The sequence below is a fragment of the Bombus bifarius genome, unplaced genomic scaffold, assembly GCF_011952205.1.
Source record: "Bombus bifarius isolate JDL3187 unplaced genomic scaffold, Bbif_JDL3187 scf7180000008019, whole genome shotgun sequence".
Lineage (NCBI taxonomy): Eukaryota > Metazoa > Arthropoda > Insecta > Hymenoptera > Apidae > Bombus > Bombus bifarius.
Genome location: NW_022884392.1, coordinates 153,733 through 170,891, shown reverse-complemented (window position 1 = coordinate 170,891; position 17,159 = coordinate 153,733). Strand labels below are relative to the sequence as shown.

The window sequence follows — 17,159 nt, the reverse complement described above, 5'->3', positions numbered from 1 at the left end:
TGAAGATGATCCTTTATTTGATAGTGCATCTATGTGTCGTTCGTTGGCGCCACATGCTGCATATTATCTTCGTTGGCGGGTAAAAGAATCGATTCCGAAGTTTTTATATCGAACATGGCAATTTACATGTTGTTTGTAAATGTATCGTATATTCGAGAAAGCAGAGAATAAATGAACAAATACGAGGTGATAAAAATAATGATCAGTAGTCCATCTTTGCTTTCTTTCGGTGTCAAGATATTGACGACGATGTCATTTCAGAATGTTTTTAACAACGAAGAAATTGGAACAGCTATTACTGATTTTGGAACATTCGATACTCGCTTTCGTGCGATTTCTTTAGAAGGACAATTACCATCGATGGACAATTAACACCTTACCAAGAAAAGCTAGTTTGCTCATATCCTTTCATTGACTTTCACTATCTCACTGTGATATATTTGAAATCAATAAACCATTTTATCTCTAATTTAATCAATAATTTCTTGTATCATCTTCATACTCGTACAAGCTTTATCGAATGAAAATTTTTATTCTGTAGTAATATCACAATTATATCCAACGAAGGAAACGGTAGAAATTGCCGTTCGTGGAAAAAGTCACCGCTGGATCAACGCATTAGGCCGCACCTGCAAAGGCGCGCCTCTTTTGAACCAGTTCACGGGACCAATTACGCCCGCTCCGCAAACATGTCCTGTTGATTTTGTTGGGCCGCTTTTGGCGATGGCCACGTTTCCAAATCCATATAGGTAAGCTTGTCCCGACTCGCAACTGACGTGGGCCGCCTTCTTGCTTACCTACATACATGAAACATACATACGTCGTGTTGCGTACGGCTCGTCCTCCCGGAAGAATAATTCGAGGTCGATCAGGTGGATTTCCATACTATCATGGTTCTGTTTCAGACTTTCAGTCCACGATTTATGTACTTAGCGTGTCGTGCGAAGTTACAATGTATCATCTTGTTTATATGTTCGGCATCTGGCTAACTGCTTATACCATTTGACACGCTAGTGTTCTACTATCATTCTCGCAATTTCTGTTATTGACATTGGCATGATCACTCGATACGATTGTAATACCGGAGACCAGTGACGCGTACCTACTTCTGTCCAAGGATACTACGATTGCGAGCTGTATATAGAGAATAAGATTAGCGCCAAGGAAAACCAGAATAATGAAATTACGCGTGGGGAGCTTTAGTACAAGATCATTCATTGCTTCTAAGGTTTCCTTCAAAGCGATTGATAGCTCAAATCCTACGGTAAAATTTTAATAGATCTTTGTTTGCCTTTTTAATTGCTAAATACAAATGAGATACTTTATCCTCGAAGGAATTAACTTTTATGAATTAGCCTTATTGTTGTAGTCGCTAAATTTGCAACTATTTAAAACCACGTTAATGATTTTATACATTGCTCCATGACTAAATGATAAAAATGAATATACCTAGTATTTCTAAGTGTGTATACATTTCTTTAAACTGTTCTTTCTTTTTCAGTTCGTTACATTTTACGTAAATGAAATGCAAAATTCTCTGAACGCCAGTAGTTTTGAGCTATGCAGTCGTGCCAGTAGTACCTATTACGGTTTCACTGTTGAGTGTAAACAGAGCGCATCAATGCAGTATTGAGTCATGGTATAACGATCGACGGCAACGTTAAGGATAATTATAATAGCGACACTGTCGCAACTGCTCTACGACGATGAAAGTGTTACTTAAGTACATCGAAGAAGAATCGATCAACACTTTCACATTCATAGAACATGTAAATATTATTCTCTTCCCTTTCCATTATTTCGTTAAGCAACCATTTTTGGTGCCGGACGAAGTAGGCGCGAATACAGATATTAAGATACAATATTTTGATTATGTTCACGGATGAATCACTTCACACGCACGCAATATAAGGTATTCACTTGGAACGTTGCATTTGCATATTAACCCCCAGTGCTAAGAATAGGCTTCTGAAAATGTATTTGGCGTTTCTGTTCAGATATATTTTTCGATAACCCGTGTAGGATGAATGTTAAATTTTCCTTTCAATTTGTTCAGCTTAATCGACGTTAAATTTTAAATATCACGCAGACATGATTCTCAGATACATATTCATAGATTAAAAAAGATTGTTTAATAGAGAATTTCATATTTAAATCAGCAGTTTGTTTGTAATTAAAATCTCATAACATTCTGTTGATCGTTGAAAGCTAATGTTACATATTAATGTTGTACATGCTAATTATTCCATTAATATTTATTATTGATCAGAGGTTGAACTCGAAGTTGAACTTTGTTCAAATCTTAAAGAAATACAGTCATTGGGATTATTTATATATTATTTCGTTATATAATATTGTTCTTAGTTAGATATTTACTAAATAGAATACATTTATGATACTATGATAGATTTCTTATAGTCAGTTTTACAGACTTCATGAAGAATTATCTGTGACCCCGTGACCGATTTTGTCGAAACGCGGATGTCCTTGTCTCTCGCCACAATATCCCTTACAGGTATTGTCCCTGATTCGATCTTTGTCCTTGCTCTGACAAAGGGATCCTTTAGCCATATACAGTCAAGCTATCTCGTTCCTGTTCCATTCAGAATTTACTTTTAACATGTTTCGCGACGATTAGTTCCGTTACAGGAATAGTTCATTACTACGATAAAGAAATTAGAAATATAAATACTTGCCTATAATTTTTAAAATACACACCTACAAAAATATATCGATTAACAGATTCGTTACAGTTCATTAGTAAATTAAAAAAGGAGATTTCATATATTTCAATTTGACATTTCCGAATATCTCATCATACTTTATATCTTTTCCCATTTCTTTAAACAAAACTTGGTAATGGTATATCAATTCGGACAATCGATTTGCCTATGGAACAGGCTACTGGCCCCAGATTGGATTCAACTCGATCTCATCGGTACCAATAGTTCGGGTGTGCTTCGTGCTGCTCCGGCGATCTTCGTCTCCCACTGGGAGCACTCCAGCGGCTGGGAGATCCATCAGAAAGCGCTCCACGGACGAACAGTATCGTGAGCGCTGGCCACGGCAGCATGCGCGGGAATTTGGTTTGCCGTTCGTTTTTCGATTATCCACGCTGTGGCATTTTACTCGTCACTTGACGACTTGTTCAACGACGATTTAAACGACTTCTCTTCTTCTTGTCACGTGTGCACTCGTACTTGTAATCGAAAGAACAAGATATCGAAGAATTGTTATCCACTTGATCCATCTATCTACGGTTTTGAAAGCAGCGGTCATTGGAGTATCGATAAGAATCAGGTGAATGTAAACACCGCTCTTCTTTTCCTTTTTCACCCGCTGACTCTTGCTCTTCGCTAAATTCAAATACATCTTATTCTACGTTATTCTCTTTCGTTGCTTACCGCAATTCTGAAACGCGTGTACTTTCTTAGAGAAGGCTGGCCGCTCCATCGAACCGCTTTTTGCTCGAGGATGTTACGAGACTAGCATTGTCAGCTTCTTACGTAATTTGCCGTGCACGAGTACCGATGGGAATCTTCCCAGTGCATCGGCTGTAAAGACACGTTTCTAGTCTATGCCTCTCTTTTCCTCTCATTACGTGTTCTCCATACCAGATCGATGTTATTTGATTTTGTTTACACTTGCATGTTAATTCGCAATTAGATTACCGATGTTTAGAACCGACAGTTTTACATGATTGTTAGATCGAATTAATTTCATAACGAGACTTGGTCAATGATCAGTTGCCATGGTTTGAGTACAGTTAACACGAAAGCAGAAATGCGATTTATTTTTTTTTAACTTCACGGAAGAGCGGTCAGATATTTTCTTCCTTGAAATTCTAAATGCATCAAGTTATTTAATTCTCTACTCCACCGTTTCTTCGTTTGGATTAAAGTTATTTACAGTTAAATGAATTCGAACAGTATATTTTGTTTTAAGCAATACATTTATTTTTCTTTTATAACTTTTACAAAATGTGTAATAAAAGTGATACTTTTTCTTTTTTTTAGAAGAAAATTGGATGATTGAGAGATATGGGAGATGTCACGTATAAACTTGCCGCGCTTATTTTTCCTCAAAATGGCGACGTCCTTGTCGAGGTCACGTGTTCATCGCATTACAGGCATACCACCCACGAGTGTCCACCTGTTCTCCGATCGCTCTATTTATCTGTCGCTTTTCGTTCTTCAGCCACGCATTTAAATCACCGACGACATGTCGAACGGTGATTTAAACGCAATCACCGAACAATCGCGTTCGCTGCTCGATTTACGATCCACGTAATTTAAGACTCACAGTCTTCTACCACATGTATTGTCTGCCGTTGTGCTTTCGACTCTCATCGTGACATCTCCGATTTTTCACTTAAAAATTTAGTAAAACAGATAGAGAAAGATCCTCGATAAAAACTATCATCTCAGAAGATTCGTGGTTCACGTAGTTCGTAGTTCTCCCACTTAAAAGGATGTAAAAGAGAAACGATATTAGAATAATATTTAAAAAATATTACTAACTAGTATCCTCTTCCATGATGGAAGTCGAGAAACTTCGTTCCGTTCGCTGTGACAATAGAGCAGAAAAACGTCCTCCGCCTTGGACAGATTTCACTTGTTCAGCCGCACACCAGTGTGACACATGCCTGACGTCACGTGCATATCCAATGAGAAAAGACCGACACGGTCGTATATAGAATCGCCGTTGGTGCGTGATGTCAATACGAATCGCTCCTGCTTTTTAACTTAGTCTCGATCGACGTCGTCTCTTCATTTACGAGATCTCTTTTCGTTCTCTCTCCCTCTCTCTCTTTCTCACTACTTTGTAAAGTACGTTAATTATCGCTGACCGGAACGTCAATGCGTGCCGGTTTGAAGTGGCCGACGATTATTTTCTCTGGTAGCCGTCATTTGCTTTAAGACGGCACATTATAAGCCTAGATTCTAGGGGAAAAAATCGTGATACTTACGTACCTGTTCCAGCCAGGACAGGGAGAGCTCGTGCGTAATTCCAACCGCAAGGACGCAAGTGTTCAATGGCGTAGGCCGATGCTTTCGTTCAATCTTCCTTCATTAATTATAATTTATTAATATAATGAATAGTTTCGGTATTCATCGCCGATAATATTATATTGATCGTATTTTAGATAGTTATACAAAGAATTGCACGAGTTAGAATTCAGCGTCTGAATCACAATTCATCATCTGTCTTTATTTTTTAAATCACCTGCAACTTAACAAAACAAATTTCACAAGTATTTTTTCAATATATTTTGAATAATTTACGAAATTTCTCTGAAGATTCTAATTTTGTAATAGGCATATATTTACCTATCTCTTCATTAGTATATTCTTGGACCAAAGGGTTAAACGATATAAGAAATACGCCACTGTCGTCGGAAACTGGTCGTACGTGGCACACGCGTGTCTTTTAACCATCTCGATATCGTATCGCAGCCCATATCGAGGTGGCCGCGACCACAGACCCGCGCGCCACAGCGGCCTTCGACTTCCATGCAGAAAGAGCGTCCTGATGAATTATTATGCCCCGCCTATACACATACACACGATTACTAGACATACGTGGTCACGATTACGCTAGAAGCGTTAAATAGGCTGCATCTTCGATGACTTCCATCGGATCGAGATGACCCTGTTGTTTCTTACATCCTGATTACCCCAATGATTCCCGGGACTGGCAAATTGCGGCTCGTTTCAACTACTTCGTTATTCTATTCTATTTTTGAATAAATATATGTACCTTTTGTACGAGAAGTTGAGAGGAAAAGTGAATTGAAGGGAAAACTATGAGGGAACATTAATAGAGGAATCGACACGCTACTAAATATTAAACAAATTATTATACATATTCATAAAGGTTCAAGAATCCATAAGAAAATATTATACATAATATAGAGATTAGGGTCATAGCGATCTTTATTTATTATATAGATTTATTTATTTATTGTGATTGAAACGGAAAACTATAACTATTTAATTAGAACTTAATGTAGTAATGTGATGTAGCTAAAGACAACTAAATTGATAGTTTACAACTCAACTTACAACTTACAACTTACAACTCATGAGTAACGATTAACTTGCAATTATTCGCAGCTTCCTCGCAGCTATTAACTATTTACTATTTACTATCTACTACCTACCTACTTTACTATCTACTATTTGCTATTTACTACTTACTGTTGAATATCGACTATTGACCACTCTCCTCACCAAGACATTCTTTTGATACCAGAGTTTTCAGTACTATTACGACGTACACGAGTTTTACAGCTGTTGACCCAAGATGGTCAAATGCACCTTTTCTAATTACACAATGTCCTAAAGGACCACGAACATCTGGCCCATAAGGATTTCCCATCATTCTCTGCCTGTCAGCACTGTTCTTACTTTCTACCTATAGTTCACCGGGTTTTCCCCAACGGTCTTTCCTCCATACTACAATAATTTTTCTTGACACCTAATTGTCGCCTTGTCGTCTTCTGCATAAATTCATATAATTTAACGAATTTATGATCTCTGGAAGAAAGATATGCATATTGTTATATTGAATTATTCCAGAAAAGTCAGGTAATCGGATAAGAAGGCAGACTTTTGTTGGAGGAATTCGTGAACCAATAATTCCACTTCCTGTCACGACAGCCTCTAACAGCACTAGGATTCACCAGCAGGCATGATCGAATGATGGAGGTGATTTCAACACGGCGATACGAGGCTCGTCCACCGTCAGCGAGCGTTCCACCGATTCTCGTGAGTAGATCTTCTCGTCTTTGTACCTACCTTATAAAGGTATAAATCATTTATTCCTGTGCTCACAGTCAGACGGACAGATATTGCTACAACCCTTTACATATACAGTCAGAGAAACGAGTTTAACCATGCGACTACTTTTTTTACTTTTCAGATCGACCCTGAGAATTCCGTGGCTTTGGTCAAAGAAGGTAATTCCTCGAACGTGATTGTCATGCATTGTTTGTTCGTGATGCGGACGTTCGAGTCGTGATTCAAATAACTAGATACAAGATAAGAAGGAAGGCGTGTCGCGCGCGAACCGAGGTCTGGCAAACATTTACCGTGAAGCGTATTAACATCAGCGAAGTTCCTCTTATTCTTGTTCGACGTCGCGAAACGGATCACTGCAATCATCGACGTCTACTCGCACCATTTCGCCCCTCTCCTTCTCAGCTCTTCTTCGTCTTTTTTCTTTTTTTACCTCCCTTCTCTCTCTCTCTCTTTCTCTCTCTCTGCCTCCCATTCTTATTCATTCAGTTAGAAAGATTGGTTTTTCGCAATAACGTCGGCATTGTATAGTCCAAGTGGAAAGAGTACTCGCTTCCGCTTTCAGAGGAATGGGAGACTCGAAAGAAAAAAGAAATAACGACCACCAGGCAGATCGAGACGAGAGTGAAGCGACAGGTTGTACTCGAGGATGGCGAGGTCGTGGTCGATTCAGGGCCTCTGGTTACCACGAATACTACTGAAGACGTCGAGCAACAGGAGCATACCACGCAAGAAGTAAGGCTATTTCGAATAACTGAAATATAATAATAAAACCTTCGTATTACTGCCATTTTACCGATCTTTCGTTTCAGAGACGAACAACCGGTGATCAACCACAAGAAGTTGAATGGCCAACAGGTGGAAGAAACTCTGCCGATGCCGGTAGCATTGTCCAGAAGGAATTAAACGAGACAGTAGTGAGGAGTCGCGAGGAAATCGAGGAGAGGCTGGAGACAGAAGATCGTCAACAATTGGGAGATATCTCGGACGAGGTACATATATCGACGCGACACACCCACATCTAAATTCCACCTGCGCGTGCCGCGATACGCTGGTGTAGTACACGTTCTTTCTCTTTCTTGCCGCGTAAAGGTCAGCTCGCCTCTCGCCAAGGCTCATCCCACATGTATTCACTACGGTAGGTACCCGTGGATCACAAATACGGTGCCCTCTTTTGACCAACTTCCTTTCCCGGTCTGGAAAAATTTCGAGTTCCGGATTTATCCAGTACACCGATTTCTGACTCGCCCAAGGCCAACGTGGACAAAACGGTACATTATGGAACTCGGGGGACGTGTTCGTTTCTATTTGGTCTACTAAATTTGCGAATGACGATTTCTTTAAAGTGTGCCGTACAAGCTTTCTCCTGGAGAGGAGAAATGTATTTGAAGTGCTGCTTAACATCATAATTGAGAAATTTTACGGGCGACGAACAAAACAAACAGAGATGTGAAGAAAGTATGCAGTACGACTAGATTAGGCGTGTACATGCAGACACTTTTCAAATGAAATGTACAGAAAGATCATGTAAGTCTGAAGTTTCTCATAGCTTGTTGAATTTGACAATGCTGACTCTTTATCTTAAAGTATACGCATACACTTAGACTAGTTGTATCCTCTTTTTCTCTTCGCACGTTCGTTTATATACCGTGCAAAAGCTCTATAAGCATCGATTCTAATTCCTTTGTATATTTTCATTTCACACCTTTGTTAAACTTCGTCTCACACTTACGTATGATTATTCGCAACAATGTCCGCGGTACTCTTCGCTCAAGAGCGAATTCCTCTAGGGATCGACAAAGCCAGAAATTTCTAATTTTTCTGACGGTCTGTCAAACATCGTCAAAAGGCATCTGTGAACGCTTGTCGGCGGATGATTAATGGAGCCTGAGCGGAAAGAGACGAACACGGAAGGCAGCGACTATGCATCAAGAGGAGGCGAGCAACAGGTGTATCGTGTAGCCAATCGTATTTGTCACGTTGCTTATCGTAAATCTATGTGGTAACAAATCGAGTAGATCGGAGAATCTTTACCTCGTGGAATATCCTCGTGAAATACCAACGAACGTGCAAATAATCACACGAATCGATAATAGGTAAAGCATACTGTTTTTCTGCGGAGATTACACTGACGCTTAAAAATGAAAAACTGGAAACATCGTTAAAAGGCCGAGCTCGAAAGAACAGCATGAGGAGAAGATGGAAGCTAGTTGGATTAGACTTTAGGACGAAAGTGTGAGATCGTCTCTAGAGTCGATCGAGCGTGCAACGAGGCTTACCGGTTACTAGCGGTTACGATAGAAGAGGAAATATCTCTCGTTGGAGGGGACTGACTTCTGCATTGCAAAAGCCAGGCAACAGGTATTCGCGTTCGCGCATGAACGATTCAGAAACGAAGAGGTCGAATTGTTCTGGATGAAGAAGAACGAAAGGAAAGAGAGGCTGATCGGCTGTATCGGCTGATACGCGAAGTAGGGATACCTACGGAGAAGAAGCAGAGAGCAAGAGAAAGGAGAACTAAGGAAGGAGAAGTCACAGGAGAAAGAGCGACAAAGAGGCACGACTCATCGAGAAGTGGAAGTCGATGATCTCTCGACTTTGCTCTCCCTTCACCGAATGGCGACGAACGAGCTGAGATGCCACGATCGCAGTCATAGCAGCTGTTCCGTGCTCGACTATCTTCGACGTTCCTATCTGGTCGCGACCGACATACGTTTCACAGATTACTTTCCTTGTTCTGATCCGTTTACCGGCGATTACAGGATATTACGTGATTCTACACGGTGATAACGTTCATTCTCGCCCCCCTATCTTCTTCTTTGACAGAGCGCCGATACGACGACCAACACCTGAGATCAGATATGATTCCTCGTGGATCTTTCGCTGGTATTTTGTAAAACTGTTAAATGTTTGGTGTCGTTTGGGTGTTACAGTGGTACAAACGGTAATTCGTGTCTATAAAATGGATCATATAGGAAACTGATCGTATTTCAAGGGACTACACCCACAGGTTATTTTTTTCTCACTCATTTCTAATTATTTGTAACATAGAAAGATATCTGATGATGTTTCAAGCGTTTCAATAAAAATGTAAAACGAGGATAACTTTCTTATGATAAATACCTATTTTTATAAGCGTGTGGAACGTGCGAAGGTCATTTTAGCCTTTCTTTTTTTTTCTTCTTCTTCTTCTTAATTTGGATGTGAATGATAAAGGACATCCTTACGAGTCGTCAGGTGATCTGCGTGTAAACTGAATTCGTGTAATTCTTGTCAAAAAATAAACTCGACAATCTACGTTAATCACTTACATTTAATTTCAATTCGAGCTTTTCAAGTGATCAATGTCGATTAAGTGTCGAGCTTAAAAACAACCTATTCCATATGTAAAACATTAATTACTTAGGTGACCTTTAATGACCTCGACCAATGCAGGCCATTCTGTTCGCTTTGCTTAAATTGATGGCAACCTTCAAACGTTGCGAATATCTTCACATACAAGCGAGTTTCTCTCGTTGCGTAATATCTATATTTAAAATATTTTCTTTCTTATTTTAATATCATCTTTTAATATAATTCTCTATATCAGAACTTTATATTTAGTCATTCAGGTCATATAGAAGTACTGGGACATTTGATGATATTTGGTACAAATTGAACACTTTTCACTGCTTTTACTTTTTAACTGTTTTATTATAAAATAAAGTGAATCATCTTTTAATATAATTCTCTATATCAGAACTTTATATTTAGTCATTCAGGTCATATAGAAGTACTGGGACATTTGATGATATTTGGTACAAATTGAACACTTTTCACTGCTTTTACTTTTTAACTATTTTATTATAAAATAAAGTGAAATTTGTTACAGTTTTTCAAAAAATATAACGAGTAGGTGTACTGATACCTATGGCCAATAGTGGACCTAATAGCGATTAAATTTTACGTTGATATATATTTCTTTTCGACTTGATCCAAGATTGTAGCTTTACATTTATTGTCGCGGATGTCGAGTGTTGTGACCTTCGCTGTTAGAAACACCTTTCTTTCCACTTGTTCGCGAAGGGACCGCGTGCGAGAGCCGGACGATCCGGTTTATCGCGGACGAGATTTCGGAACGCGAGGTGATTTCCAGCGGATAATAACTGGCCGGACCTAACTGGCTAAACGGTGACTCGTCTGGTTTCAGGCGTACCAGAAGGCTGTAAGAAGTAACCGGGGCGATCTGAGAGTGGCCCTTGCTGAATCTTCCAAGCAGTTGGCGTCTCAAACGGGTCCCAGGGTCGTCCAGCACACGACCAAGTCGAACAAGGTGATCGACACTGAGAAAACCTTGGAAAAGAAGGAGCTTAAGGCCGATGGATTGATCGTTACTGAGAGGAAACGAACGGTTGAGCATGAGGAGGTTTGTTTCTTCAAATATTCTCTTGTTCCTGGCTATAGTGTCTTTTTCTGTGATCTTCGACGGTTTTATAATTGAAGAGTACGATGGAAGAGCACCGGTCCCTCGAGTTACATTATTCATTTCTTACAGGAGTTTTAAAATTCAGTGCATTATCAATCAATTCGATACTACTAACATTTTCCTGTTGTTATTTGGTTTTTCACTAAACTTTGTCAAACACGAGTTACGATAATTGAATTATATAATTATATAATAATTATAATTGATATTGATGTTAATCGTAGATTAAAGACCACGAGGTTCCCGATGACGGAAGCGACATAAATGGTGACGACGCGTCGGAGAAAAAAAAGGAAAGCTCGCATAGGTTCGTTAAAAAGAGGGACGAGGACGTGGTCGACTATATCTCAGGTGGCGAGAGGGTCGCCCGTGAAATGCGCTACGTCGCAGAGACCACCGAGGGAGAACGAATCGGAGATTGGACATCATCGCCTACAGCCATGCGAACTACTCGTTTCCATAAACATTCTGGTACTTCTTTTCTTTTTTAATTTTATATAAATTTACATCAAGTTCCAAAAACGCCCTTTAGGAAATTTTCTGCTATTTAACCATCGTTAAAGTGCGCTAATATGCCGTGAGAATCGGCCCATTAATCTTTTCGAAATGGACTTTTCTTTTAAAGATAAACTTTCTAATAAACGATAGAAATTCAACGATTATTATTACAGGCTTTCCCGGAGAGAGCTTCCCAACACGGAAGGATGTTTTAACAAAAAAACCATTGGATTTTGAGGAGGAAGATGAAGCGAGAAAGTTTGAAACGTCTAAATGGTTGGAGAGCCATTTTGGTAGCGAGTCGCGTTCTTCTCATGGATCCATCGATGCTGACGACTCTCCTCTTCCAACTAGCGCGAATACCAGCTACATTAACATTACTATGAAGTCTTGTGCCCCTAAGGAACGGGATTATCAGAATGTGAACTCTAATCGACATCAACGACGCAGTACTGGTCGTGATTCAGCGTCACCTTCGGGATATTTTCACGGCATAAGCGAGTGGTCTGAGAGATACCAAGGGAAAGGTATTACAGGATTAAAATATACCTCGTCGGGGTATCATTTACAACTTTGTGATATTTTATATAATTTATAACGTAATTTTTGGTATTATTAAACATTTACGTATATTATCTAGAGAGACAAAGTCAAGCAAGAACAAGTTCTCCGCAATACGTCGAAGCAGCTCATACAAACGGATATGCTCAGGATCACTCAAGGAACCAAGGTGAATCGACGTACTCAAAAACTTATGAATCTGTTCTTCGTCGCGAACACCAAGAATCGTTTGATCGACCACGTACTCCACCATCTCCACCTGTTCGACGAAGGTCGAAAGAACAGGTATGTATCTTTCATATCTTTTATGTTTGTGCATCGATTATACTCTGTTGCAATATATTATATCAGAGCTTTATATTTAGTCATTCAGGTCATATGGAAGTACTGGGACATTTGATGATATTTGATACAAATTGGACACTTTTCACTGCTTTTACTTTTTAACTATTTTATTATAAAATGAAGTGAAATTTGTTACAGTTTTTCAAAAAATATAACGAGTAGGTGTACTGATATCTATGGCCAATAGCGAACCTAATAGCGATTAAATTTTACGTTGATATATATTTCTTTTCGACTTGATCCAAGATTGTAGCTTTACATTTATTGTCGCGGATATCGAGTGTTGCAATATATTGTAAGGATATTGTTCATTTTAGTGGATAACGAGGTCCGAAGAAAAGACCAGTTTAAACGACTCGATACCAGGTCGTACTACCAGCCCAGTTCACGTCGTACAAAGAACTTGGGAAAGTCGCAATCGAAATGTCCAAGAGCAGGCAGTGGAGCGAGACAACTGGAAGAAATCAATGTCGAGATCTCGATCAACGTCACCCATGCCAGAATTGAATTCACGCGACAGTAAAAAATCAACTGAATTTTCGACTTCGACTCCTGCTCGTCCCGCAAAAAGTAAGTATTAAAGGCATTTGAAATGGATGTTCTTTCTTAAGACGATGATATTTATATATATTTTAAATGTTCAAGGTTCGGGACATTCGAAATATAAGATCGGCGAGTCTTTCAGGAAACTAGTAGGGAAATTGCGCTCTGCTAGCAGCGAAAGGAAGAATAAACGGTCCAATAGCAGCTCTATTTCTCAATTGACTCAGACTGACGACAGTGGGCCGACCTACATGCAGTACAATGTGATCGACAAAAACATTCCTCTGATAAACGAAAGGGATACCGAGGAAAAGCCTCCTGAAAGACCACCTAGGAACCATGCTACCGTGAACAATAATTCGAATAAGATCTCGAAAACAGCGAAAACTGGCGCCCAAGTGGTACAAGAACAATGGCAACGCAGCGAATCAACGCCACCATTGCACAGGTATTACCTCGGAGAGGATCCCTTCGGAGGAAGCATCTACGGCCGCGAAAAAGGATACCGAGATGCGAGAAGATCTGGGAAACCACGTGGTAGAGCTACCGCTGAAACCGAGTACAGGTAACTAAACTAAGTAATAAGAAAGAAAGAATATTAAATGGCTAATCGTTGCATATATGGGTTAGCTATGTCTGCAAGTTAATCGTTAAAAGTAAGAGCAGCGGTATCGTATTGCCTGGCTGCGAAAGAAAGGCGTAATCGTATGAGCGTCGAAAGACATTTCAGTAAGCTGATACAGATTTACGTAATCGAATCCGTAGAACGGTGTGCTTCATTGCTTGTTCAATTACGTATGTATGTAGAATAGATGTACAAGTAAGACATTTCGCGACGAAACGTCGGTCGCTTCGGATGCTGGGTGAAGGCTGCATGAAAGGGAGCATGTCTCTATGCCGCTATGTAGTTTCGTATGGGCTCGTCAGCCATCTCGGAGAACGATTGCTCCACAGTCAATTGTCGAATCGACGCGTTTCAGCGTCGCATCCAGTTCACTTGGCAGGTTTAGCAAGTCAACCAGTCGGCTAGTCAACGATCACGAGCGAGAGGAACATTTTAGGAGCACTCAAACCTTGCCGAGGAACCTGCATGCCGGGGGACAATACGTACGGTCGCAGACTCTAGCAAGACGCCAGCAACCGGTTTCTAATGCAATCAAATTGGGAACGTCACACGCCATCGTTCCGTCATCGGGGAACCAGTCGCGTCAGTACGGAAGCATGATCAATATCTCCATCAAGAACACGGTTACGTCGCCAAAGGTGGCGGTACCGACCAACGTCCAACCGCCGGCCAAGCCGGAACGAAGCTACAGATCGTCGTTGTTACGTAGCAAGAGCTTTAACGTCGAAGCTGACAGAAACGGCACTGACACGGCACCCCCCAAAATACCGTACACATCTAACTTGCAATTAAATAGATTGGACGAGACACCTCCGTTGAAGAGTCCCGGCATTTTGGCCAGTATCAGTCGTAGTAACAGGGATTTGTTGAAAAGCAGCAGACACGAGTATTGAATAATTTTCATTAAGTCGATTTAAGTTGTTCAGTTGGAGACTTTTTAATAATTTTATAATGAACTGCTTTCTTCGATATAATTGAAGTGGAATCTATTATGCGATTATTAATTATCATATATGATTGTTTAAGATTTTTTGTTTGTATAGTGTAAAGTGTAGTATAGTGATATTAATATTGTCCATGTATATCGTGAGAAATAGACACGTTTTGTATGAATCAACGAGAGCGTGTTTTGTTCTAATATTTTCAGACAGGTTCTTATTACAGCACAGTTCATGCGAGATTTATTTAATTGTTTTCACTTACGTATTCAATTACAATCCAAGATTACATATCAGGTTGGTAGAGGAGGAGAATGAGATAGCGATAGCGATTCATGTTTAAGAATATGTGATTGAATGTAACGTTAAATTTCGGGATATTTTATTACTATATTATATTAATACAAAGTGAAATTACAATTGTCCAGATTTGTTGCATTTATAGCGTTTATTCCGTAATCATCAAATGAAATGTATTAAATAGTACATACAGATTCCTTCGATACAATGTGAAAAGTTTTTAATAAATCACAGGATATAGACGTTAAGTAAACAATATCTATGTATTAATATCATGATTAATCCATTCTTAACGACTTTGCAACAAAATTCGGAAGATTTTAATAAAATTAGATTTTTAAAGATTCATATTTATTTCGATCCTTTCTTCTTATTTGTGCCACTATTTCGATATAGTTTTCGCTGCTTTTTAACAGCAAGCGTTAAAAGAACAACATTTACGAGATACAGACTAACACAAACTAGACAAATATTGCTTAATTTGTACAAAATGTAAGCCAGATAAAGCGTACCAAGGTTCGCACAGATTTCTAATATTACGACAAGGGCTGATGTAACATACTTATTTGATATACCTAAAAAATTTATTAAAATGTTGTTAGAAAACGAAAAATTATATTTTTTCTGCCCAGGGTTATGACATTATTATTATTGAATCACAAATACGATACGTACTTAGTATTGCGACCAAAAGATAAAACATTAATCCATATATAGAATTTGGCGCGTATAAAAGAGATGTTTCTGAAATTATTCCAAAACCTTTCCCATATCTGTAATAAAGTCAATTAGTTATTAGCTATATACAGCTCTTTGAAAATGAATGATAATTCACCAAGTATTTTTAAGTTGAAAAATATAGACAAAAAAGTATTAATGTTTCTTACAAAATTATCTTCATTGAGTATCATAAGAGAGTTAATTCAAAATTCGATATGAACGCATGCGCAAGAATGAAGAAGGCTGATTTCTATGTAAAACACTGTACGATAAATAAACATACAAAAACAATGTACAGTGCGTGCATTTACAGTTATAAAAATATATCAATCTACGAAGTACCAAAAATTTGAAGTTAAATAAATTCGTATATTTATAACCTTAAAAAATAGTTGCATCAATTAGAACACGAATTACGTTGTGGACAAGTTTTCTAGATTTTTTTCGTGCACAAAATTGTACGAGTTTTATATCAACAAAATTATATAATACATGTTTTAAAACTAAACAACCTATACTTACTTGGAAGAAAATGCTTTGGTGCAACTAATATGTTCGTTAATATCACACACTGCTTCGTACAAATCATTCTCTTCCTTTGCTAATTCCACGTAATATGCATAGTAAGAAAGAGCAAAACCTATGATACATGTTGTGATAATTTTAGCGTTTAATTTTCGTATAGATTTCTTGATTGTAGTCATGATTCAATTATATGAATAACGAGTAAATTTGAATTAAATTTGAATACACTATTTTGAAAGAAAATTGACTGATCGAGTTATTTATTCACACTTGATAATTTTTTAAGCACTATGAATAGAAATTAATGTTCTTCGTGGAAGGAAATAATACAAATACGACGATCGATAATCATACTGTGAAACGAAATGTAACATGGAACGTTGATTGGCGATGACCCTCTTCAGTATACTGAATGTCGAATGAGATTAATTTCCTTCCCACCACAAAATTATCCTTGTATAAAAGCAACAATCTGATCTGAGTCAAGTCATCCAAACATCGAATTATCATATTTACATACAACTGAATATGTAATTATATTGGATTTTTTGCAAAGTTAAGATTACTTTTGGTTAAAAACAACAAAATTTGAATCAATTGGAATACTTTATTTCTTAAGATTTGTACAATCCTTACAAGACTTTAAATTCATTTTTTTTTTAAGTGATACTGACAGCTTATAACCTGCAGAATGAACGAATATTTCTGATTTGTGTCGCGTTTGTTTTATTCCTTTACATGATGTACCTCATACAAAGTTTTTAGACTTATGAATATTCATTAATTCTTATGAATTAAATTTTTTACTTAAAAAAATGCTTCTTCCATTCAGATTTTAT

At 38.4% G+C, this 17,159-nt stretch overlaps 2 protein-coding genes and 1 long non-coding RNA gene across 3 annotated transcripts; 1 reads left to right on the top strand and 2 right to left on the bottom strand.

Annotated features, from left to right (window-relative positions):
• Window positions 1-3,044: 3,044 nt before the first annotated feature.
• LOC117207067 (CLK4-associating serine/arginine rich protein) lies at window positions 3,045-14,730 on the top strand. The gene is made up of 12 exons (XM_033446911.1): window positions 3,045-3,300; window positions 6,582-6,770; window positions 6,925-6,961; window positions 7,366-7,535; window positions 7,613-7,792; window positions 10,990-11,205; window positions 11,490-11,736; window positions 11,937-12,290; window positions 12,404-12,609; window positions 12,987-13,239; window positions 13,315-13,777; window positions 14,193-14,730. Exons 2-12 carry the CDS (start codon window positions 6,702-6,704, stop codon window positions 14,728-14,730), a joined length of 2,733 nt encoding a protein of 910 aa, XP_033302802.1. The 5' UTR covers window positions 3,045-3,300; window positions 6,582-6,701.
• Window positions 4,007-5,568, bottom strand: LOC117207070. The gene is made up of 2 exons (XR_004487464.1): window positions 5,331-5,568; window positions 4,007-5,232 (listed from the first exon to the last, which is right to left on the bottom strand). It is a non-coding gene; the product is annotated as an uncharacterized LOC117207070 (long non-coding RNA).
• Window positions 14,731-15,204: 474 nt separating the features above from the next.
• Window positions 15,205-16,863, bottom strand: LOC117207068 (vitamin K epoxide reductase complex subunit 1-like protein 1). The gene is made up of 3 exons (XM_033446912.1): window positions 16,318-16,863; window positions 15,751-15,848; window positions 15,205-15,650 (listed from the first exon to the last, which is right to left on the bottom strand). Exons 1-3 carry the CDS (start codon window positions 16,497-16,499, stop codon window positions 15,427-15,429), a joined length of 504 nt encoding a protein of 167 aa, XP_033302803.1. The 5' UTR covers window positions 16,500-16,863; the 3' UTR covers window positions 15,205-15,426.
• Window positions 16,864-17,159: the final 296 nt, after the last annotated feature.

Bases quoted from the DNA above. Each gene is read 5' to 3' on its own strand.
- LOC117207067 (XM_033446911.1), top strand. From the start codon at position 6,702: ATGATGGAGGTGATTTCAACACGGCGATACGAGGCTCGTCCACCGTCA. The intron at 7,536-7,612 runs GTAAGGCTATTT...CTTTCGTTTCAG, and splicing joins AGGAGCATACCACGCAAGAA to AGACGAACAACCGGTGATCA. The intron at 11,737-11,936 runs GTACTTCTTTTC...TTATTATTACAG, and splicing joins TCGTTTCCATAAACATTCTG to GCTTTCCCGGAGAGAGCTTC.
- LOC117207068 (XM_033446912.1), bottom strand. From the start codon at position 16,499: ATGACTACAATCAAGAAATCTATACGAAAATTAAACGCTAAAATTATC. The intron at 15,849-16,317 runs GTAAGTATAGGT...ACTTTATTACAG, and splicing joins ACCAAAGCATTTTCTTCCAA to ATATGGGAAAGGTTTTGGAA. The intron at 15,651-15,750 runs GTACGTATCGTA...TAAATTTTTTAG, and splicing joins TCTTTTGGTCGCAATACTAA to GTATATCAAATAAGTATGTT.